General features: G+C 55.4%; 3 protein-coding genes across 3 annotated transcripts in view; all 3 read right to left on the bottom strand.

The window, feature by feature from the left end:
- Positions 1 to 4527, bottom strand: part of TUT1 (terminal uridylyl transferase 1, U6 snRNA-specific) — a 16695-nt gene extending 12168 nt beyond the window's left edge. The window contains exons 1-2 of the mRNA XM_007944887.2: positions 4225 to 4527; positions 2367 to 2557 (exon numbers count right to left, since the gene is read on the bottom strand). Coding sequence (XP_007943078.2) covers positions 2367 to 2557; positions 4225 to 4306 — 273 coding nt within the window. The 5' untranslated portion in view covers positions 4307 to 4527. The remainder of the gene's footprint in view (positions 1 to 2366; positions 2558 to 4224) is intronic.
- A 2302-nt stretch (positions 4528 to 6829) lies between these two features.
- On the bottom strand, positions 6830 to 13880 carry MTA2 (metastasis associated 1 family member 2). Its single transcript, XM_007944884.2, has 18 exons — positions 13853 to 13880; positions 13098 to 13165; positions 12691 to 12784; positions 11062 to 11179; positions 10886 to 10949; positions 10581 to 10698; positions 10180 to 10282; positions 9894 to 9993; positions 9552 to 9740; positions 9378 to 9452; positions 9202 to 9260; positions 8939 to 9036; positions 8677 to 8816; positions 8224 to 8452; positions 7975 to 8064; positions 7449 to 7567; positions 7197 to 7345; positions 6830 to 6995 (listed from the first exon to the last, which is right to left on the bottom strand). Exons 1-18 carry the CDS (start codon positions 13878 to 13880, stop codon positions 6830 to 6832), a joined length of 2007 nt encoding a protein of 668 aa, XP_007943075.1.
- A 990-nt stretch (positions 13881 to 14870) lies between these two features.
- On the bottom strand, positions 14871 to 23767 carry EML3 (EMAP like 3). The gene is made up of 22 exons (XM_007944886.2): positions 23746 to 23767; positions 22803 to 22974; positions 22467 to 22721; positions 22260 to 22373; positions 21206 to 21273; positions 20685 to 20808; positions 20306 to 20476; positions 20055 to 20124; positions 19842 to 19952; positions 19522 to 19617; positions 18985 to 19140; positions 18681 to 18822; positions 18078 to 18229; positions 17869 to 17994; positions 17654 to 17785; positions 17161 to 17228; positions 16501 to 16589; positions 16332 to 16429; positions 16116 to 16203; positions 15554 to 15652; positions 15158 to 15288; positions 14871 to 15074 (listed from the first exon to the last, which is right to left on the bottom strand). Exons 1-22 carry the CDS (start codon positions 23765 to 23767, stop codon positions 14871 to 14873), a joined length of 2688 nt encoding a protein of 895 aa, XP_007943077.1.
- Between the last annotated feature and the right edge of the window lie 128 nt (positions 23768 to 23895).

The raw sequence follows: 23895 nt of genomic DNA, 5'->3' as shown, positions 1-23895 counted from the left end.
ATCCTAATAAAAAAAAAAAAAAAGAAAAGAAAAGAAAATCAAAGATGCATCAAAACAATTAGTCCAAGGGAGTAGTAGACCATGGCAACCTCAGCCCACATGAGCCTGAGACCAGAAGAACTAGATGGGGCCCAGCCACCACTGACAACCAACCACTCAAAAAAGGGATCAAAACTGGAGATCCTAGATAGAGGGGGAGAAAAATGTGAAATGAAACTCAAAATTATAAAAAAGACCAGGCTTACTGATCTGACAGAGATGGATGAAACCCCCAATTATGGCCCCAATGCACCCTTCAGGCCTGGAATTGAACTCACTCCAGTGGGTTAACTTCCAACCAAATAGCAGACAGGCCTACAAAGTGAACAATCACACCAGGTAGGTACATTCCTTAGAACAATCAACCATAGGAGATCAGAAGGGCACAATTTGCACAGGGAGATAGCTCAGAGGACAGGACTGCATAGGAAAAAAGGACACAAGGAAGAAGTAACCAGAGGGAAGAAGCGGGAAGAGAGCTGTCACACTGTGGAGACTGAAATCATCAATGTCATAAACAAAATGTGTATGAACTGCTGAATGGAAAACAAATTTGCTCTGTAAACTTTCACCCAAATCACTAAAAAAATAAAAGCATTCTAAAAATTAAAAAAAAAAGGTGCGGCAAGCACCAACCCCACAAAGGGACACAGTATAAAAAGGGAAAGATTCTCTTTATGCCCAGGGGAAGTGGCGTTGTGACAGGAAACAAAGTGGATAAGGTGGGCAGACTAAGCCGATTTCCCATAAGAAGGCTCTGACTACAAAGATTATGTTGAGGCTTGGATGTGTTGAGCCCAGCAAGCAGCCATCTAGATGCAACAATGGGTCTCTCCTCATCCAGAGCAAAGACGAATGAAGAAAACCAAAAACACCTGGAAACAGTTAGTCCAAGGGACTGGAAGAGCATATGCTTCTCAGCCTGTATGACCATGAGGCCAGAACTACATGGGGCCTGGCTACCACCGTCAACCACTCGGAGGGGGCTCGGTGCAGGAGATCCTGGAGAAAGTGGGAGAACAATGGGGAACAAAACTCAAAATCATAAAAAAAAAAAAAAAAAAATACCAGGTTTGCTGCTCTGACAGAGCTTGGTGAGACCCCTGAGACACCCTTCAGGCACCCTTCAGGTCTGGAAATGAACTCATTCCTGTGGCTTCCAGCCAAACAGACAGGCATATGGGCTGAACATTTACCTCAGGGAGATATACTCCCTGGAGCGATCAATTATGGGAGAACAGAAGGGTAGTGTTTGCACAGGGAGACAGCAGGGGGTGGTGGAAGTGCATGGGAGAGAAGGACACAGGGGAGAGGTAACTACAGGGAGGGAGTGGGAAGAGAGCTGTTGCATTGTGGGGAATGCAGTCAATGTCATGAGACAAAATGTGTATGAACTACTGTAAGGAAAATGAATTTGCTCTGTAAACTCACCCAAATCACAATAAAATTTTTTTTAAAAAAACAATGTGTGGAGCCCAACTACAGATCTAAGCCAATGCTGGCTATGGTGAGATGCAAGCATTCTGAGCCGGGAGGAGGTAGGAAGCCAAAGGGCCAAGTGATCCAATTCTAAGCCTCTTGTTTTATTATCAAGACAGTTAAAAAAAAGAACGAACAAACTTTACAGAAGGCATCAAGGAGGGCAGCAATACATTGAGAAGCCTGTGTCCCGAGCACTTGTCTCCTCTCAACACGGCAGCCTAGGGCTACTCAGGGCTTACACACCAAGCATTTTACATAAACTGTCTTAGCCTCGTATGACTCCTTCAAGGTATGTATGATTATTTGTGTCTTACAAATTAAGAAACTGAAACACAAAGAGCTTAAGTACCTTGTGGCTGCCTTCCAAGCAGAGATTTAAACCGCCAAATCTAAAGTCCTTGGGTGATGCAGAAAACTGCACTCAGCTAGTAACCCAAAGGCATCACCTAAGTCATGTCTACTTAACCAAATTACCACCTCACAACTACAATATGACTACTCTCTCCTCTGGACTGTAAGCTCTGTGTGAGCAGTCTATCTTCGTCACCACTCAGAACACAGTGCTAAGCACAGGGCCTAGTACAAAGCCAGCAATTAAGAAATTATTAATAAATAATAAAAGATTGAATAAGTAAATGACAAGTCTCCTGATGACTAATTCTGGTGAAGTGGTAAAATTCTGGGGGCTCACCCAACTGGTCTAGCTTGGGTAATGTGCTGCCCCACCAAGGACCAGCCACAGCAGCAAGCAGCCAGAACAGGCCACTAGTTTCTCTCTCCTGTCTCTTTCGGCATGTGGCACACCCACTTTTTCTTTACCACCACTCCCCCGGCATTCATTCTACCTTGTCCTTATCCATGACGACGCTGGCCACAGGCCCGAATGCCTGAAAGTACTCAGAGAGCTGAGCAGAATCCACATCCCGGGGAAAGCCACTGACAAACACACTTCGAAGTCCCTGGGCCTTTCGGGCAGCTCGCAGTTCTACCAGGTGCCGGTGCTTCCGGCCTCCCAGGTGGGCATCGAGGCTGGGTCCTGCAAAGACACGGGACAAAAACACCCAAATCACGCTCTGGTATACCTGCCCCTGCCTTTACTCTCTGCTCACTTAAATCCTACTGATCCCTTAAAGTCATACACAGTGTGATCTTCAAACAAAGGCCTGTCTCCTTTCTCCTTTTACCTTCCCCCTCAAATCCACCTGTCTATATAATACATTCTCCAAGCCATTCCCAGGAGAAACGGCTGTAGTACAAATATCTCTTAAGCTATCTATAAGCACTAGGTACAGCGACACCTGCAAACTGTAAAGAAATGAATAGGTGGTAACTTTTCTAGGTTATGTATAGAACCAAAAACCAAACTCACTGCCACTGAGTCGATTCGGACTTATAGTGACCCATTTTGGTTTCCAAGGCAGTAAATCTTTACAGAAGTAGATTGCCCAGTCTGCCTTCTGCGAAGCGGCTGGTAGGTTTGAACCATCAACCTTCTGGTTAAGTCACATGCCTTAGGCACCACACCACCAGAGCTCCTAAAGATTATATGTAAAAAAACCAAACTCACTGCCATTGAGTGGATTCGACTCATAACAACCCCTCCTGGGGTTTCCAAGGCGGTATGTCACAGAAGTAGACTGCCCCATCTTCCTTCTGCAAAGCAGCTGGTGGGTTTGAACCACCAGCCTTCTGGTTAGCAGTTAAATGCCTTAGGCACTATGCCACCAGAGCTCCCAAAGTTATATACAGAAAAACTAACTAACTCAAGACCCTAGGTGGCCCCCATGGACCATCTCTGGATATGGTACCACAATTATTTCAAGTGCAAGATTTAAAGGCACACATCCAAGTCCAAATCCCAGCTCTGGCAAGGTATGGGAGCCCTTAGACAAGTTACTTAACCTTTCTGTGCCTCAGTTTCCTCAGATACATAATGAAGATGACAATAGTACCTACCACATAGCTACTATTCAAGATACAGCACTTGGCAGAGTCTGAAACACGATACATGTGGGCAAAGATCAGTGCTATTAGTATTTGTATTACATTTAGACCTGCTGCTTGGTGTAACCATTGTAGATACCGGGCCTGGGAAGATTTACAAACGCGAGTGCCATTCACAGAGGAAGAGAAGCCCCACTCAGAGAAGATCAAGATTCCAGGCTTGGTAAGTGGAATCGGAGGTTTCATTGAGCCTCTTGCACTGTCATACTAGGCTGCGTACTTTCCCAAACTCCCCTTCTGCTTCTTCCTGACTGGTACCCCATGCCAAATCAGTGCAGCACGCCATGCTGTTTCACTCATCCCTGCCTTTGGGTCGCTCCTCTGTAAGGTTTGCCTGACTTTTAATGACCGCCTTCTCTATAATCCCAAACACATCTATCGAGTATTGAAAGCGTGCCCCTCTCTGGGTGTGAGACCTTCATCTCTGAACCCCCTCCCTTTACCCTAGAACCCAGCAGAGTGCAGCAGAGTGCAGGCACTGAGCAAATGTCCTATAGATGACTGCTAAAGAGAGAATAAACAAACTTTCGTCGCGGAGATTTTGGATACGGTGCACGAGAGGTGTAAGGTGGCGGGACTCTTCAATCCTTTCGAATGGCGGTGGTCTATGAAAACGGAGGTGCGTAATCCTCCCAACTAACTTTCCCTAGGATGAAAAGATGAGAGCCCGAACCACCCCCCTCACTAGCCACCCCTTACGGTTCGCTGTAGTAATGCGGCAGAGGCAGCAGCGGAAACCCCCACGCGGCAGCGATTCGACATCCGAACCCACCGCCGCCATCGCGACTTCCCAATACCGACAAAAAGCCAGCACTTATATATGCCTCTACCAGAACTCGCTCCTCCAACTAGCTAAGCACTCGGAAGCAACTTCCGCCGGTCGGATGGGAAGTGACATATTAGCGGCACTCGCGCAGGCACACCCCTCCGGAAACCCATGGCTTTGCGCTCCGAGTTCCGTTCCTCCCCTGCATGCAGTCCCACTCCACCTAAGGAAAAGCCGCCTATCTCCGATGCTTATCTGCATGCAGGGAGCCGATTGGTGTGCCCTGGGCTGATCGTGCGTTGATTGGTTCAAAGAATATGAATATTCAACACAGTAGCCACAAAGACAGGCTCCGGTGCGAGTCTACCGCTGGTTACCAGACAGCCGGCCGCCTCGTTGCCGGGTGACCCTTCAGGGGCAGCTGCTGTGCCTGCAGCCCCACATTCACCCGGCAAGTAAAGGCGGAAGACGAGTAGTCTCCACTCTGCCTCTCGACGCCTGAGGCTGCCCTTGGACTCCCAACTACTTCAGGACAGTTACCCTCTCCCTCCCAAGCCTTCCCAAAAACGGTGTTGTACGACTGCTGCCTGGCCCTGGTCGGGGAGCTCTGTCTGGTCGTCCGCCGGGAACCTTCCGAACTCCACGGAGCCACAGCCAGATCGCGCGGCCCAGGTGAGCCAGACTCATTTCTGCCTCCACTTGGCCTCCGCGCTAGTGGGCTGCGTGGAGTGTCCTCGCGAGGCGCCAGAGCCAGCGGCCCACTTCACGGAAGTACGGAAGAAACCAGCCATGGCAGCAGCTGAGCGAGGATACTGAAGTGGGAAGTGCTTCTTCCCCAAAACTAAGACAGTGTTCAGTTCTTCCCCTGACACTCCCGAGGTGCAAGGGACCAGCACCTGGTGTAGGCTCAAGACGAGAAGTGAGTAAAGAAGTTGGGGCGGCCCTAGGGGGGGATCGTTAGCTGGTGTCAGCAGCTTGTGCTGTCGTTTCCATTGTGGTAAGTGGACCTGAGGCAGACATACCAAGGCCTGTGACCTTGAGGAAGTCACAATTGCCAAGGTTGTTCTCCATCTCTAAAGGAAGTGCCCAAGGAGCACTTAGACGCTGACCTTGTCTTCTCTAAGGGCTCAGCTCAGGCATCCATTCTATCTCCCAAGCCTAAATAAGCAAAGAACAGCACTACAGTGGTCCCCAACGTCAAGGCAGTTGCTGAGACCTTGAGGACCCTGATGCTGCTGCCTGAGTACAGGCTGGAGCTAGGTGGTAAGATTCTGCAGTTTCCCAGAAGGAGCGCTGCATCCTGCCCTGGCCTCAGCAACTCCCAGAATTTCCCAAGTGGAAGAGGGGAGTGACCAGTTGTTGTAGAGTCAGTTCTGACTCCAGGCAGCCCCCTGTGTGTCTGAGTACAACTGTGCTTGGTTTCCAGTGGCTGATTATTCAGCAAGTCACCGGGCCGTTCTTCTGAGGTACCTTAGGTAAACTCAAACCATCAGCCTTTTGGGTAGCAGCGAGCATGTTAACTACACCACCCAAGGACTCCAGAGGTGGTAGGAGTAGGAGAAATAGAGGAAGCACCCTCATACCCACCTCCCACTGCCGTGGCTGCACTAGCCATCCAAAGAGGCAGTTCATGCCACTTGCTTTAATCAAAGCCGGGCCAGGCCGGTGCTTGGGCTCCAGCACCACTGGGAGCTGTGGGCATCTGGAGAATTTGGGTCCCCCAAGGCTGGCTGGAGCAGCAGCCTTAGTCCTTATCTCAAAGAAACTGCTCCCAGGGCAAACCCCATCTGTACAGGCCTTATGATCCTTTGTCCTTTATTATAATTTTCCCTCTTAAAGACCTCCCATCCCCCCAACACACACATCCATGGAAAGAACAGCTGAGCCGGGAGGAGCTGAAGAAAACAGCTTTTTATTTGTTACTATAAGAACCAATTACAGAATCCGAGGTTAAAAAAATGGACAAAAGATCTTTATTTCTGAGAGTTGGCGTACAAAAGGCAGAGGGGGAAGGGGGGGAAGGAAAGAGCGAGCATGGGCTGGGGTTGATGCCAGCTTAGGGGCCTCAAACTCCAATTAGGAAGTCCGGACACCGGACAGGAAGCGAAACCCCCAATTAGGAAAAAAAAAAAAATAGACATGGCAGTGCACACCCCCCACCCCCAATCAGGTACAACCACCTGAGATCTGTTTACTCTTCCCCTCCCCTTTCCCCTCTCACAAAGGGAGGCAAAATTTTTAAAAAATTAAAAAAACCCTCCCCAGAAAACTGTCCAAGACAAACTGTGGGTCCTACCCCCCAAAACAGGCCAGGTTCCCCACATAGGCCAGGTTCCTGCAGTCAGTCTTCCATCGCCAGGGACGGAGAAGCACAGGGAGGGGACAAGCCCAGCCATGGTGCCACCAGAGGGCGCCCAACCCCTCCAGGGACACACACTTGCTCCCTCCTTCAAAAGCTTCACTCCTTTAGATACTAGAGGAAAGGGAGGTTTGGGTGCCTGAGGCACCTCTCAGCCCACCTCCCTTCCCCACAGACGCTCAGTCCTCTAGGACAATGGGCTCATTGGTACTGGCAGGATGTGAAGGCGTGGGCAGGGGAACAGGGGTCCGCACTGCGATCAGAGGTGGCTTCACCTTCAGGGGCAAGTTGGGTCGGCGGGCAGCTCGTCGCATTTCCAGGTGGGTCAGAGCCTTCCGCAAGGCCCTGCCGGGAGAAGGGAAGAAAGAAAGCCGACACCCCCAAAGTGAAACCCCACACTCCACAAGGCAATTCTGCCTTTTTGCCCACTCTTTTCCTGACACCCTCACCCTGCATTCAGTCTTCCTGGAACTGGTCTTGCCCAGGAACTCATACCCACCAGCCCGCGTTATCGACCTCTGAGCCCGCCCACGGTGAGCTCCCTACCTGGTATCTTTTGTGGCCACAAACACCACAGGGTTGGGGGCATCAGCTGGGTTCAGCTTCTGACGCTTGGCTGCTGGCTGTGAGCTCGAGCGGATCCCTGAGGCCAGAGGCCTTCCGTTGGCAGAGAAGGGGACCCCTACTCCTGCCATCTGGAAAAGGGTGGGCAACACAGTGAGGGAAGGACCCGCTCAGACTCCTACCGGAATTAAAGCCCACCCAACTCGGGCCTGGCCCACCCCAATCTCAACTCACAGTCTCATAGGCTCGTTTCACCATGATGCCCCCCAGTCCTCGGTTCTGGGTCAGCTGGTTTCTGTTGATGGGTGTCTTGGTGCCCCGGGGTGTTTTGGGTTTCAAAGGTGCCTGGGCCACTGCGGGGGGGGGGTGATATAAAACTTAAGAGACCTTTCTCTTCCCTACAGTGTTTTCCTTTCTCAACTCATCTCTTTCTCCCAGGTCAGTAGTTGTTCTGGGCATCCCCAAGAGTTGTGATGGCAGAAGGGTCAGGCAAGCTATTACCAGTGTTTCAGAAATCACGCGTGCACGTGATCTCATCAAATCAGTAGAGCAATACTACGAAGCCTATGACAAAAATCATTAACTTTCAGAAACACAATTAGGTTAACTCTTTTAAAACTCAATGGGGCAGGGGGGAGAAAAAGCAGGAAGAGGAAAGGTTCTTGATAAGCAAAGGACTGGGAGGATCCTGACTCCACGCTGCCCGAGTTCCCTGTCCTGTACCCAGCACACAACCACAGTCTGGTTTCCCAGCCCATACCCAGATCTTTGACGATAGTTGCCAGGGGCAGCCGCACCAGAGGGTGAATCTTCAGCGGGGTCTTGGCGGCCTTGGGAAGTCGAATGGAGCCTGGAGAGGTAAGATGAAGGCTTCTGAAGGGGTGTCACGACTCAGGCCTCCTGGAGCTGGAAGCCCTGTCTGATCTCTTAATAAACCTGTGTCCTACTATCCCTACTGTCCTTAAACATTCAAAGAAACCCACCACGAGCCCCTCCCCACTGCCCTTACACTCTGCCTTAATGGCGTTGGCATTGATAGGAGCATAAGGTCGTCGGGCAGCCCTCCTCGGCTGTAACAGGTCCCTGCACATGCGTCTGGCAAGACGAGTCAGCTTCGTGGTCTGGAGCAGGAACGTTTGCCTGTTCTTAGCCAGCAGCTTGGCCCGGTTGGCGCTGGTGGTATAGGGGGAGAGACTTTGGGCTTCAGGTCTGGACAAATGGCCCCTTGAGTGTGGCTCCTAGAGGACATAAGAAAAGCGAGAATGCAGGGTGGCATCGAGGCTCCCCCTTCTCTCTTCCATTCCTGCCTGGCCTCTTTACTACCACCAGGCCAGCTGGCTGCCCTGCCACTATGGCGCCCCCCAGCAAATCATCCCCATACAAAGACTTGGGTGTTCTGGCCTTTGTCTAAAGCTCACGTTAGTGTTTACAATTCTCCCCTGCTGTCCCCATCAGTCCTTACTGTGGTGCCCCGAGCAGCCCCCTCAAGCTGAGTCGGGGTCTTCAGGCCCCCGTACTTCTTCCAGTAGATCCAACAGGAAGCACAGAGGCGACACTGCATGTTGGGTGGGCCCCAGGCATACCACTGGGCAGACTGTGTGGCTGTCAGAGCACAGAGGAGACGGAGGTCAAGGAGGAAGCAGGCTACCTGAGCCACCGGACTTCTTGGACCAAGGCAGGCCTCCCACCCGGCCCCGGCATCCCAGGCCCTCCTGGGAACTCACTGTGGCAGCTCTCGCAGGTCAGCCCCTTTTGGAATCCAGCCCCATTCATGCCAGGTTTTGAGCCCACAGAGATGATCTGGTTAGGGTTTGGCTTAGTGCTAAAGGGGGTAGCAGGGCAAGAAACGAGGGAACTGGTGAAGAAAAAGGATCTCTTTCCACCCTGTGAACACAACAGTCTGAAGCTGCTGCCTCTGTGCACTCCCGGTCACAGGCCGAGGGAGGAGAAGGAGAACCTGCCCGTCGCCCTTGCCCACCACACTTACTAGGTGGGGATGTAGACCTGCTTCAGTTTGCTGTCTGCTTCAGCAGCTTTCAACCTTTTCTACAGGGAAAAAGGAAGGAAGGAAAAATCAGAACATCTCATCAGAGAAAATGTCATCATTTTCAAAGGCAGAGGTGAGGGGCAGGCCTCTAGTCCAGCCTCCCTCCCAGCCCTTACCTGCTGAATATACCGGTCTGTGGTTTTCCACATGTAATAAAACTGGACTATGCTGGCGAGTGACTTCCAAGGTAGCTACAGAGTACAGAGGGGAGGAGGATGAGGTGGACATCTGGCCCACCTTCAGTTCCCTCCCTCTTTCTCCCGTCTCTCTTCCTAGCCCCATCCACTTACAAAGTCCTGGCGGATATCATTGAAGTCCTTCCCGTACTTCTCTAGAGCCTCCTCAAACAGCATGGCCTCTGAGGCCGACCATTCCTCCATTTCATCCCGGCACAGGACCGGGCCCCCCTGCGGCACCAGGGTCGACATGGCTTTAGCCAGGTCGTAGCCATTCCTCTGCAATGTATCCATTGCATGAAACTGTAGAGAAAGTGGGAACAATGCTGATGACCTCGAACCCTTGGCACCACTCCCTTGCTGCCCTTTACACCCCTCCTCCCTTGGAGACACCTTCTTCTGTCTGGGTCCCTGACAAAGTCCAGCCTGCCCAATGACCCGCCAACTTCTGCTCACCAGGGTGATGTCTCGGGAAGCGGCCGCTGCGCTCATGTGCAAGCTTGGCTGCCGGATGGAGCTGCTGCAGTCGAGGGCTCTTGCGAAGGTCCCCACAGCTCTAGAAAGAGATAGAGAAGCCAAGAGGGCAGGAAGAGGTCAGCTCAAGTGGGCTAGGAACTAAGGCAATGAAAAAGAAGAGAAATACCCATGCCAAAGGAAAAACAACAGTCCATCTCTTAGAATGGAATTTGGCCCTCTGTCCACACCTCCTGCAACCCATCTTCCCCATCCACCCACCCCTCACCGGGCCACCACGAGAAACTGGTCAATCTGCCGGTCTGTGAGAGGGTTATCTGGGTCCCACACCTTCATCTCCATCTTCTGTTGGTTCCGATTATCGGACTCTCCTGAGGAACAAGGTGATGGCATCATGAAGAAGGGAAGTGGGGAGGAATTGCTGCTTTAGCACTCACAGCACCTCCCTCCTCCCCCCTCCCTGCTTAGATTCCATCAGCCACCTCCACTCTCAGGCTTCCAACTGTGCCATTTGTCCCTTTCAGGTTCCCAAGGGCCCAGCTCTGTCAGGGTCACAGCACAGAGTATGCAGACTGTGTACTGCACAGCTCCAGGGCACACCATGCACAGAGTCAGCGAGGTTCAGGTGCCCCTTGGAATGAGGTGCCTGCATTCTATCCTGGTCCTTACCCTCTGCCAAGCGATCTGGGATCTCGGCTTGGTATTTGCAACCCACTCTGATCTCCCCCTGATCGGCTAGAAGTGTCTTCTGCACAGGGTCAAACACCAGTGAGTAAAAAAAGCAGTCCTGGAGAGGGGAGAGAGAAGGTAAACAGGGCCACAGTCCACAAAGGCAGGGGCCGAGGTGGAGTGTCCCGAGTTCCACGTACAAGACAGTATGTCAACTCGGTATCTCATCACAGTCCAACTTCCCATTGGCCTCTTGAGGGCTATACCCACTCCTTCCCTCTTCTCTCAAAGCAATCTTCTCTCACCTCCTTTTCCAGGTATTGGCTCAAGATATCTGTCTCATTCAAAAGAGTCACACTACATTTCCCCCTGCAGAAGAGAGGTCAGAAGACCCTGGGTGAGCTCTTCATTCCCACCGCGATTCACCGCACCCTCTTCTCCATAAGTGAGCACAGGCCATGCTCCCCTCATCGTCCCCTACCGTATGTGGGTGGCTGGTAAGGATTCAAACTGCCGAGAAAGGAAAAGCTCCCGGTGCTTCAGCTGATGTCGCTGCTGCTCGGACACCCCTGGCTGTTTTGATTCCTCCTCAAACTCCCCTAGGGATTAAGGAGGAAGAAATCAAGTCAGAAACCTATCCAAAAAGAAACCACTTTCGAAACTCCATCCCAGGGAGAACATCCTCTCTCTCAGCTCTGTTTTTCTCACGTTTCCCAGGCATCTGCCTTCCACCACCTGATGATACCAGCTTTCTCTTCTTAATGTTCTTGACTACAAAAGCTCCCAACTTTCCATCATGAACGCCCGTAAGAAAAGCTACCGTGAAAATGCCGCAGAAATACATCCCAAAACCAGATGATAAAGATGCCACGCATAAAGTACAAATACTGCCCACACCAGGCCCAATAAGAACATCACACGTCTCTTTCTTGCTAAACCAGTCTAAGGTCCAGGAACCCAACAGAAGCAACGTTGTGCTTACCGGTTCCCCTTTTCAGACTTCAAGAGATTCTCTGCTCCAAAACATCACATGTGACTACAACTATCCCTCACTTTCTACTTGGCTAATAATAGTTTGTGGAGCTTTCAAGGACATCACCTCCCAAAGCAGTGCCAAAAGTCTCCTCCCCAAGGAGCTGCAGCTTGTTCTGAGACCTTGGTGGAAAGGGTTAACTTGGCGAGGCGCCAACCCAAGGGGGAGGGGCAGAAGAGCCTCAGGCCCAGGCTCATTGGAGCATTGTTCCCAACTCGGGGGAGAGGGGGAGGGAAGCCAGCAGGCTCCGCCCCTCCCCTCTGTGCTCCGGAAACCGTGCTAAGGCTAGGGGGACCACACCCCCTGCACCCCTTCCGATTGGACAAGGCCAAGGTCAGCCCCTGCAAGATGGGGCTGGAAACCCCAAAGGGGCCAGGGCACTTGGTAAACCAAGCTCATTAACCCATTCAAGCCCAAAGCAGCCTGAAAAAAAGGAAAATAACCTAGAAAACAGGAACAAGAGGAAGGGAAAAAGAAAACCAAAACAGGAAAAGAAAAAAAAAAAACGCTAAAGAGAAATGAAGCAAATACACATGTATATTTATCTAAAGAGAAGGATGGTAGGGCAAAAAGGAAAAGGGGAACCTGTAAACTAAGAAAGGAAAGAAAAAGTGCAAGCTGACTTCCTTGCCATCCTGGACCTCTCCCCTGGCTTCCGGTAATATTCCCACCACCTTGTGATCAGAGATACCCCTGCCCGGTGCTGCAGGCCTGTAAGTACAATCTCCTCTTCACACTGCCCTTCTCAGTCCCCAAGCGGTGTCCCAACATAACCAAGGCTGTCCTGAGGGCTCAGCCTCACCCCCTAGTTAAAAATGATCATCTTTCTCACACACATACACTCACATCCCCACAAGCTGGGTTCTGGCTTTCCTTATCATGGTCCCTCAGCCCTGCTTGCAACCCCAACATGTGAAAACAGGCCTCCCTCCACAGACCAGTCATTTCCCCACCCCCAAATTCCCATCCCTGCCTTGGGCATGATACCAGGGGAAGCACGTGCAGGGACATGCTCAAGCCTCAGCTCATGGGGAACAACGGGAGGAAGGTGTGGGGTTGGGGGTTAAAGACACTCACTGGCATTACTATCAGCCAGGCTGTTGAGGCTACTAGAAATGTCCCTTCGCCGGAAAAGACAGACAACCTTTGCCTCCACATTTCCGTTTGCAGTCTGCAGGAAAAAAGTGGCAGTGAAAACCGGGCACACACAAACACATAACAAAAATAACACATAATACTAAATAGTCCTGGAAATATTTTTTTTTAAAAATGAGTAGAGACTTACATTCAAGAATAAACTTCCAAATCCCTTCCCTTTGCCCCCAAGAGAGAGAACTGTAAAGTAAGTACCTACTAAGCTCTCAATAAGGCTTTCCTGAGTACACTGAATGAATGAATATAAATGAGTACTTAAAGAGGCCTTTCTTCCCCTGAAGTTAGAGCCCTCAGAAGAAAGAGCCCATCCTGGGGGTCTGCTCACTCACCTTGTTGAGCTCCTCAATGCGTCTAACCAGGTAAGGATTGCTGGAGGAGTTCTCGAAATAGACGTAATCTGTTGGGGGAGGAGGGAGAAGGGCCGGGAAGATCAGAAGAGATGGGAGCGCCGGGCCCCAGAGTGGGAGGAGAGAGAGGCGGCCTGGAGGACCCCAAAGGGGAAAAGAGTTCAGGGAGAGAGGACGCTGAGATGCGGCAGTGAAAAGACCAATGAAATGGGGACGGCTCCCCACCCCGCCGCACCTAGTTCTAAAGTCGGAGATCCTTCACTCAAAAGTGAGACTTCGGGAGGAGACAAGCAGCGGCTTCCAAGCACCCGATGCAGTGGCACCCCAGTCTCGGCGGAGCGAGCGATCGTTCACTCCGGGGCACAGTAACGCCCAAGGACGGGGAACCTCCCTCCCCCGGGCCCCCCGCCGGCGGCGGAGCCGTCGCCCCGACCATTCGCGCCCCCTGCGTGTCCTGTCAGATCTCTCGGAGCCAATTTCCCCAGCCCCGTTCCCCGACCCGGGGATCCCCTATCGCAGCCCTCAGAGCGCCGTCGGGCTGCCCCGCACCCTCTTGGGGTCTCGGCGCTCCGCCGCGTCGCGGTCCCGGCACTCTCGCTCCCGGTTCCGGTTCCGGTCCGTGCTCCGGTCCACGCCGCCCAAACGCGACTCCCGGGCCGCCAAGTGCCGAGCCCTTCGGGTCCCAGCCCACCGCCTCTCTAGTCCCGGACCCCGCAGCCCCCGCGCCCGGTACTCACCCCCCACCCGGTACATGTTGGCCGCCATGGCCGTTCCCGCCGCCGACTCCGGCCGCACAAAGGGGTCCGGGAGGTCCGCGGGGGCAGGGCTCCGCTCGAGGCGAAGCCCCAGGCGTAGGGCTGGCGCTTCCCGGGAGTCTCGGTCGCGCCCGTGCAGCCGGCGCCTCCCCTGCCTCAGCCGTCGCGGTTCATCCCGGCCCGCGCTGTAGCTGTCGCCGCCGCTACCGCCTCACGCCCGGGACTCCGAGACCGGCGCCGGTCCGCTCGGCTTCTTCCGGAACGAGTTCGGCTCCCGACGGACCGGAGCCAAGCTCCAGCTTTCCCCCGCCCTCGCCGAGCCCCACCAGACGTTGGGCCCTGCCGGCCGCCGGGAAGGCTTGCCCAGCCTGTCTCAGGATTCGCCTCCTTCCGGAACACCTTCGGCCGATCGGGAGAACAAGGCCCGGCGCTCGACTCAGGTTGGAGAGCGAGACCCCACAGATCGGCCACTTCCGGAAAAGGTTCGGCTCCTTTCGGCCAACCGTGTCCTGGCGCTCGGCGGTTTCCGTTGCACCTCGGCCCCTCCTCCGAAGGCGGGAGAGGAGTTGCGCTTAACTCTTTCTTCGCCGGAGTCCTACGGCCCGGAACAGCTTGCGCGGCTACGCTCTTCGCGAGGTTATTTGCAAGCAGCTCTACCTTTTATTTGCATAAATGGTCTACGCTCCCTTACCCTTTCCGTACGACTCTCCACCCCCACAGGGCCCCGGAGGCGCCCCAGCCATGCTCCATAAAAGGACCGGGAAGCCACTTTGGTTTTGGTTTATTGCCCCTCAGCAGTCAGCGGGAGTAGGGGCCCAAGCCGGGGCTGCCCGGCTCGGCCAGCGGATCTGTACAGTGTGTGCGGAGTTCGTTCGCCCCTTCCGGGGAAATGCACGCTTGGGAATGTCTCGAAGTCGCGGGAAGGCTCGGCCCCAGGTCCTGGGGGCTGCAGGTGGGGTGGGGAAACGCGCAGAGGCCGGTCGCCTCTGTCTCGCAGCGGTCAGACGTCGAGGGAGGAGGCGGGGGACAGGGACGGGGTTCGCGAAGGCGTGGCAGGCGCCAACCCCGCGCCTCCGGCGCCCAGCACGCGCCACTGGAAGATGCTGGCGTCCTTGCCGCCCAGCGAGATGAGGTGCGAGTCGTCGTGCGTGAACCGGACGCTGGTCACGTGGCTGCCATGGCCCGCGTAGATGCGGCTCGGCGCCTGGCAGGAGGGGGCCGAGTTGCAGCGGCCGCGGGAGCGACCCCCGCCCGCCCGTCCGCCAGGCCCCGGGCCGGCTGCCTCACCTTGGCGCGCGCGCACGGGTACTGGAAGAGGTGCACTTTGCAGAAGTCGTCGGCCACGGCCACCACGCGCTCGTTGTGGGAGCGGCACAAGGAGTTGATGTCGGTCCCGTCGGAGCCGTCAGGCCACACGCCTAGCACAGCGGCCGGCCTCAGCCCGGCCACCCCGCCCCTCAGTCCCGCTGCCACCCACGGCCCAGCGCCGGACTATTTCCGGCGCTCACGCCACCCACCGGCCGCGTTCCAGGCAATCCTTCCTGAGTCCCAGGGCCCAAGGAGGCCTCTCAGGATCTGCAGGTTACCTGACGCCCACCCCTGGACAGACACGCAGTATTCCGAGCCCAGGGCGGGCTCGACCACCCAGCCCACAGGGTTCTGAGCCCCTGCGCTCCCGCTCACCGTAGACGTGGAAGCCCAGCACACAGGTATAGGTGGCCCATTCCCGGTCTCGGCTTTCATAGCGATTCCGTAAAAGCTTGCAGCCTGCAGCTACATCCCCTGGAGAGAGGGAGCCCTACCCAGCTCAGTCACCTTGCCCTCAGCCCAGATGCCGGAAAGGCCAGGTTGAGCGGAGTGGCTGGAGGCCACCCAGCCAGAAGCAACCCTCCCCAGCCCCCTGCTTCTGAGTTCTAACAGCTTCTCCTCCCGGAATAAATCAATCCCTCCACACCTGCCCTGAGAAACTCTTCCCAAACAATCTTTTCTTAGTGCATTCTCCAACTCCCTCAAGCCCTTCTGGGAATGAGACCATAATGTAAAATGATGTTTGTCCAAATTGCAAGAAATTTCTCCTGTGTAGTTACTCTGTCCTCAATTCAACCTCCTCCCCACCTCCCTATCTGACAGCCCCTCTCCCTGGAGTACCCACCCATTCTCTTTCATCTCCCCTTAACTAGGAATAACCCCAGAAGTAACAGCACCCCAGTTACCCTCTCCCCACGCCCTCCCCTGCGGCTCTTACAGTAAAGAATCTCATAGTCTCCAGAATTGGACATAATGAAGTTCCCATCCTTGGACCAGTCGAGATGAGTGATAAAGCTGGAATGACCCTGCAGGCAAGGGTCAAGAGATTAAGAATGTAGCCACCATTCCCCAGTCCCCAGAGCCTCCTTAGGTATCAGACTGCTACAAGTTTACCTGCTGTGGCAATGCCCACCCTCTAACCCAGCCTGCTCACCACACAGCGGCCAAAGCGGCTGGACTTGGCACCATCACTGGAAATGCTATAGATGTAAATCATGTTGTCATGGGAACCGATGGCCAGGTACATCCCATCTGCAAAGACAGTCACTCAGAGAGGGAAGGGCCAGGGAGGGGCCTGGGGCCAGGCTGGAGATGGCTCTCACCTGGGCTGTACCGAACCACTGAGAGCTGCTCGTTGCCATCAGTGATGTCAGACATGATCTCTCTGGTCTCTGTGTCCAAAACTAGCCACCTGGAAGGGAGGAAGGGAAAGGCAGGGTGTGAAGAGACACCCAGGGAGATGCCTTGGGAAGGGTGGGGGTTGCCAAATCAAAGACCCTCAGAGAAGCCCACAGAAAGGCTGGGATGCAGATGTTGTTGTTGTTGTTATTTGCCATCGAGTTGGCCCCGACTCCTAGAGACCCCTCCTTGGGTTTCCAAGGCAGTTATCACTACGGAAGTAGGATTGCCCAACCTTGCAGATAGAGGCCACCAATGCATTCTTGTGCTCGGAGGTGGGAAAGGGTTAAGAGTCTAATCAGAATGGCATGAGGAACTATAGACCAGGAAGGAGCCCACTATAAGGTCTGTCTGCCTCCAGTTACTCAAGCTTGTCTAGCCTGGGCTCCAACCTCCTCCACTCCCGGCTTGGAGAACAACTACCCCAGAGAGCAGGGGAGGCTCAGGCTACAGGAAGGACTGAACAGTGGGGAGGCACAGCTGGGACTCCGGGGCAAGTGGGGTCATTCTGCTCACAACCCCTTTCCAGAAAGCCTCCCCATACCTCCCTGCTTCCCAAACCAGGAGTCCTGGCTCCCTCTCACCTCCCTGTGTTCAGTCCTACAGCCACAACTGCTCCACTGGGGTGGAAGTCGGCACAAAGACCAGTCTCCTAGGAGGGAGAGAAGGCAAATTCAAGAAGATGCCTTTCGTATGAGGGAACCAGGACGGACATCTTGTCGAGGGCTCCTCTGACAAGGAAGAGATGTGCAAGGAGAAGGACAACACACCTGGGATGGGACAGGGATGTCACTGGCGCCTCAACAAGGAATGACACTCAAAATACTTCACTGAGGCCTGCTGGCTGTGCCAGAGACCAACATCTTAGTTGCTGGATCAAGGAGAAGTCTGACGGGTCCATAGCACAAGAGGCCGGAGCCCTGGAGGCAGCAGCTTGTAGCAACCAGTACAGGAGAATGAATACCTTAACAGGTGAGCTATGCCAGCCAAGCTGCTGCCTCCAGGAGCAGAGGAAAGGGGGTCTTGGGGAACTAGTGGTGGCAGGGGAATGAACAGAAAAGGGACAAAGGGCTCTACCTTGAGGTCGATGCTCCAGGCCAGTGCGTGGCCCTCCCCGTCCCATAAGCAGAGCTGCCGGTCGTGGCCGCAGGTGAGGAAGCGGTTCTGGGAGGGATGTGTGCAGAGCCCCCAGAGCTCATCCGTGTGTCCCTGCAGCGAGGAACGAGGCTCTCACCTTGCCCCTCCTCACCAGCTCTTCCCTCCCTCCTCCCCCGAGCCCTAGGCCCCCCAACCTGGATGACAGGAGAGAAGCCCTGGGCCAGATCTCCCCTCAGCAATGCATTCTTCGTGGTCCCCACCAGCAGCTCAGAGCCAGGCCCCTCGGCAATGGCCCGTACAGCCCCAAAGTGTTCAGGAATCTGCCGAGGGGATGGCAAGAGAGTCGGGGCCCAGCAGGCTCTCCCTCTTGCCCTCTCCACCTGAGCCCCAGACCAGCCTTTACCTCAGCCTCCTGGAGGGCCACCAGTCCGGGACCCCACTGTACCAGCCGGCGATCTCGCCCACCACCACTCAACACCGTCCCATCCCGCAGGAGACACAAGGCGAAGATGGACCCCTCGTGAGCATGGGCCTGGGCCACAATCCCATAGGTCTCTGTTGGCAAAACCCCAGGGGAGTCATGCTCTTGGGGTGCAGGGGAGTGGGGAACAGGAACAGCCTAGGCCATCTCAATAGAAGGCAGTAACTCACAGCTGTGGGGTGCCTGCTGCCCACTATCTCTGGCTCTAGTGGCTGCCAATACAGCTACCACTCTCCCCATTTTACAGACAAGCAACTGAAGCTCAAAGAAGTGGAGTGACTCTGGAAGGCCAGACACCTAGTAGCAGAACTGGGATTTGAATCCAGGAGCTGGCAAACTGAAGTGCCAGCCCTTTCCCTTTCTCATTCCACCCCCCCACCCTTAGAGCAGCCCACAAAAGAGTTTTCTCATAAGGTCCCAAACAGAACTATCAAGTCTAAAGGTCAAAGATGGGAAACCTTCCCCTCTGTTCCCATAGGTCTTCGGCAGTATGGACTTCCGAGACAACACCCCCCCAACACATACCTTTGGCCCCACCCCTGCCTGGGGTCTTGGAATCTGAGAGGCTCCGCCCCCAGGTAAGAATGTTGCCCTCTGAGTCCCCAGTAAGAATGTCTCCATCAGAGAGGAACACAAAGCAAGGGATGAACTTGGGTTTCTTGTATTTCTGGAAGGGGGAGCAGAGAGCAGAGGTCAGAGGGACGGGCAAAGATTAAAAGTCAAGGAACAGGTGCGGGTAGGATAGTACTAGGGTCTAGAGTACTCAGTTCAACACTTCTGTCTCCACTCTGGCCCACCACCCCCCACCTCTCCTCCACCCACGCCTCACCCCAAAGACACCCTGTTTCCTGGTGAGGGTCCCGTTCCCAGGAACCCCTGAGCCACCACTCCAGTTCCAGAAGTGGACGTGAGATTTCCCACTGGTGACGATGCAGCTGCTGTCACGAGGGCTGAAGCCAACCGCCAGCACTGAGTCATTTGTACTCTGAAGGGAAGACACTAGATTCAGCCACCCTGAGCCCTGAGCACCCTTACCCCACGTGACTCCTGCAATCTGCGCCCCGACACTGAGCCCGCGGATGTCCCCAGGACAAGCATTTCAAGCCCCAGTCCTCTCCTAGCACCACTCGCGTCTGCTCATTATCAGTCATCCTCGTGTCTCACACACTAGCCCTGAAGAGATCACAACTTCTACAGTCCCACTGCACAGATGAAGAAACCAAGGCTCAGAGAGGCCGGGAGGTCTGCCCAAGGTGACCCAGCCAGAAAGGAAGTGGATGTATCAGTGAAGTCTGGAGCCCTGTGCTACACTGTTGCCACCTCCCCGCCCAGGCTCAGTGCCCCTCCTGCTAGCAGGGCTCCTCACCTTGATCTCAGCCAGCTTCGTGCCCCGGCTGCAGTCCCACACAGACAGCATGTGCTCGTTGGAATCATCCACCACACACAGAAAGGCACCCTGATCCTGAGGATGGGGGACAGGAGGCGGGGCTGCCATGAGGCCTGGAGGTTCATCACAGGTCCGGCGGGGGGGGGGAGCGCAGAGGAAGTGGACACATGTCCCTTTCTCAGGAGAGCCAGCTGGAGGGGGCTCGGGAAGGCCAGAACTTCCCAGGCTTCATGGTGACACACAAGAGCGGGTTCTTGGGCAAGGAAGATGGGGGTCTAGAGGCTTTGGGACCAGCTCACCACAACTGAAAAGGCCAGGGCGCCCACACCCCGCTCAAAGGCCCCCAGTCCAATCTCCTGCAGCTTTAGCAGTGTCTCTGAGTCCCAGACGTGGACCACGGGCTGCAGAGGCTGGTGGAGAAGAAGGTCAAGGGTGTGAAGGAAAGATGTGAGGAGAGCAGCGGCTGGGCTGGAGCGTCATCCGGGCCACTTGGGACTTAGCTGTGGCCTTACCTTTCCATCCTTGTCCACTCCTGCTGTCTGTCCTGAGGCTACGCGAACACCATCAGGGTGAACAGCAAGGCTGTGGGGGAGGACACGGTAGGGAAGGAGGCCTCTCACGGCCACCCAAGACACCTTCCCCGTGTCTGTGGAGCCAAAAGGCAACTCCTCTCTCCTGCTCCTCTGCCTGCTCCCAGACCCTCTTCCAGTCACGCCTACCATCCCCCTCTTGCTTGCCCACTCCTAGGCCCCAGGCCCCTCACCATCGAACGCAGTCGGAATGCCCCCGGTAGTGTCTCTGGCCACCTCCTCCAGGGCCCCCTGGGCCTCCCCCGGGCCGGTAAAGCACCACCACACAGGCAATAAAGTAGACCACCTCCCCAGAGCGCAGCACAAACAGATTGGAGCGAGAGTCACGACCCCTGTACCCATAACTGGGGTAGGGATCAAGGTCAAGGAAAGGGTCACATCAAGGGCAAGGTGAGGTAGAGGGGAGGAGACGGCACGGTTGGCAGACAGATGGTAGGGGAGTATGTGGGGGGCTCCCTGTCCCCGTGGACCCAGGAGGAACTGTAAAGAAGGGAGGTAGGACAAGGTGGGAAAACATGGCCCCCAAGGAAGGGCCCAGACGATGCAGGATACACCCAGTCAAGGCTGAGGGTCTCTGGGGGTGGGCCGATGGGCAGCTCCTCAAGGCTGCGGATGCCAGACGGAATGTACATGGTAATAGGGCGGCCGCGAAGGAACATCTTCACTGAGATGCCTTCTGCAGAGAAAGGGGGGGGGTGTCTCAACTGCCACCCTGCTGCCCCGCTTCCAGAAAAGGCAGGACACAGCACCACCCACCATAACACCAAAATTAATAAATAAGTAAACCACCCTTTGCCATCACGACCGTTCTGTCATGGTGACCCCACGCGTCACAGAGTAAAACTGCTCCATGGGGTTTTCTTGGTTGTAATGTTCACAGAAGCAGGTCACCAAGGTTTTCTTCCGTGGTGCCGCTGGGCATGTGCCAACCGCCAACCTTTAGATTGGTAGTTGAGTACAAACCATTCGGGCCACCCAGGGGGCCTCCCATACCCCACAGGACCCCCAAAATAGCTCGAACCCTAGCTGCAACCCAACCCCAAGCTCCCTTATCCAAGCACCTGTTTACATACCCAAATTATAATTGCTTCTCCTAGATCCAGGGCCCCCAGGGCTAGAGAGGGGATCTTTCCCCCAACGGCTGTTAGGAGAGAAGAACACAGGCCTTGAGGTCAGATCCAAAGCCCCCAGGGGAGAGGGGCAGGGCACAGGACGGGGTTACTCCAGACCAAAAGTACCCCTGCAGGCTTTTAGTCTGCCATGTGTACGTTCAGGGCCCTAGAGGTGGTGGGGCCTTTTAGTCTCGTTTAAGAGGTAAGTGAAGGTGAAAGAACTAAGTGCAATGGAGCTTGCAAGAAGCAGTGCAAGTACCGGGAGGCCTTCTGACTCTCAGTTCAGGGCCTTTCCCTCCAGACCTCAGGGCCTCTGGCGTATCAACCACCTCCCTCTCCCTTCCCATCTGTAAAATGGAACCAAGGTTAATCCAGAAGGCTCAGCAGCCCTGCCTATCAGGGATCTGGGAGATAAGCCAGGAAGTCCCTCTCAGCAGAAAAGTGACAGGTGAACTCCAGACCATGATCCCTGGGGGTGTTGATCTCTCTTCAGAAAACAAGCAGAGGCCGCAGACAGGGCTAGAATAAAAATGCAAGCGTCCTGGGGCCTGGACCCACTCTGACACAGCGACACTCAACCACTAGGATTTCTCCAAGTGAAATCTGATAGATCTGGGAGGCTGAAGTTCTGAGGACAGACATCCACAAAAAGATGGGCACTTTTGAAAAAGCCTCTTGGAATCTCGGAAGGTGTGGTGGGATATGACAGAAAGGACACAGGAACCCAAGTCAGGAAGAGCTGGGTTCAGATCTTGGCTCTAGCTGAGTGACCCCAAGTAAAGGACTTACCCTCTCTGAGCCTGCTTCCTCACCACCTACCCCCCAAGGATGTCATGGGGACTGAGTGAGATGGAGGAGGTCGAGTGTTTGGCGCAGGCGCCCCGTAAGTGCTTGCTCCTTTCTTCCTGTTGGGCAGTGAGGTCCCGCACCCTGCCCAGGGAAGGCAGGTGAAGGCTTGGAAAGTCAGAGTCCGAGCACTGGGCAGGGCAGGTCGTGGGGGGGGAGCCTCACCCACCTCTCCATGCTCCCTGACCGCAATAACAGGTTGGCTGAGGAAGCTGCCTTCCGGGACAGCTTCTGCCGGGGCCGCTCTGAGGGAGACGAGGAGGAGGAAGAATTTCTCCGTGGCCTGGTGGGGGCACAGAAAGGAGGTGAGGGTCACTCCTCCAATCCTGTGCCCTGATCCTCGCCCCTCTTCCAGCCTCGGCCACAGGACACCTACGTGTCAGCGCGCTGTGGGGGCTGCAGAGGCTTGAGGACCCCTGGGGGACCAGGGGAGCCAGTACCGCTGCTGCTGCTGCCCCCGCCTTCAAACTGGGTGCCGCCAGGCTCTTCGCTGCCTTCTTGCGGAGCCCGGGGCCCATTACTCAGGCCAGGGGGTCCGGTGACTTGTGGCTCCGTGTCCAGCTCTGTCTGGGTGCCTCGACTCACCAAGGAGGGGCTGCATGTGGGTGGCAGTCCTGGCGGGGTTACAAGGCTGCCGGGGAAAGAGCCCATCAACCTGATGCCCCCAGAAGCCCCAGGAAGGAGGAGGCAGGGGGTGGGATGACATGCATACCTGTCCCTCATGGGAGCTGGCAGGACAGTGCCCTGCAGGGGGGTGGGGGGCGTCTGGAGCCGCAGCAAGCGGAGGGCTTCTGCTAGGGCCGCCTTCACCAGCTCCATCTCCTCCTCCTGCACCCGAAGCCGGCGGCTCAAGGACTGCAGGGCCTGCTGAGCAGGGCTCTCACCTGGGAAAGGGGCAGGAAGCATTCAGAACGCACCTGCAGGAAGGGTTGAAGGGAGTCTGTGGGCCCTATGGGACATGCATGCCCTATAGAACCGCCTGCTTCAAGCAGTCCCAGGCTTGGAGGCTTGCCCAGAGGGGAGGAGGCGAGTGGTAGCTGATCAAGGGCCTCCTTCTGGCAGGGCAGGCGAGGAACCTGGCAGAGCTCCTTTCCTGCTGCCGTCTGAGCCTCCTGGAAGACAGGGCATAGCGTGGAGTGCCAGGGGGAAAAATATGGAGGACTGCCGAGGGACGGACGCAGGAGCCACAGAGACAGAGGAGTGGCGAGGGGCGGCAGGACGACAGGACCCCGCGGAGCAAGCTCAGGTCTCCAGGTTTCAGCTCACACTGCGGGACCCCAGTAGCAGAGATGAGACCCAGAGTGACAGGACAGGGTATCAGTAGAAAGCAGGGTCATAGTGAAGGTCCCAGGGTGACAGTGGGGGTCGGGATAAGTGGCCCGAAACACCTAAAGAAACGCAGAGTAGCGTGGAGGGCAGGGAAAGACTGAAGAAGCGCAGTAACGTGGGGGTTGAGTAACGTTGGGGAAGGCTGAAATGACAGCAGGAGAACTCAAGTAACTAGGAAGACGGACAGAGGAACGCTGCAAGATGCTCCCGAGCCCATGGCGCGAAGGCGCACGCGGGACGCCATCGGGCAGCCGTCGCGCACTGGCAGCACCCGACGGGCCGGGCGCTCTGGGAAGGGCACGCCGCCCGCCCCGCCCCGTACTCACCGGACCCCGCGGCCCCGTCCATCCGGCCCCCGGGCTGTTCCCAGCGGCGGCGGCGGAGGAGACGTCTAAGCCGCGGGGGCCGTGGCCGGGGAGAGGGGAAGGGGAAGCACCCCGGGGCGCGCGCGCAGGGCCACCGTGCCACCTCCGGGG

This window comes from Orycteropus afer, unplaced genomic scaffold (assembly GCF_000298275.1).
Source record: "Orycteropus afer afer isolate SDZICR_OR568_19922 unplaced genomic scaffold, OryAfe1.0 scaffold00130, whole genome shotgun sequence".
Lineage (NCBI taxonomy): Eukaryota > Metazoa > Chordata > Mammalia > Tubulidentata > Orycteropodidae > Orycteropus > Orycteropus afer.
The sequence above is the reverse complement of the archived record's forward strand: the minus strand, read 5'-3'. Positions and strand labels throughout refer to the sequence as shown.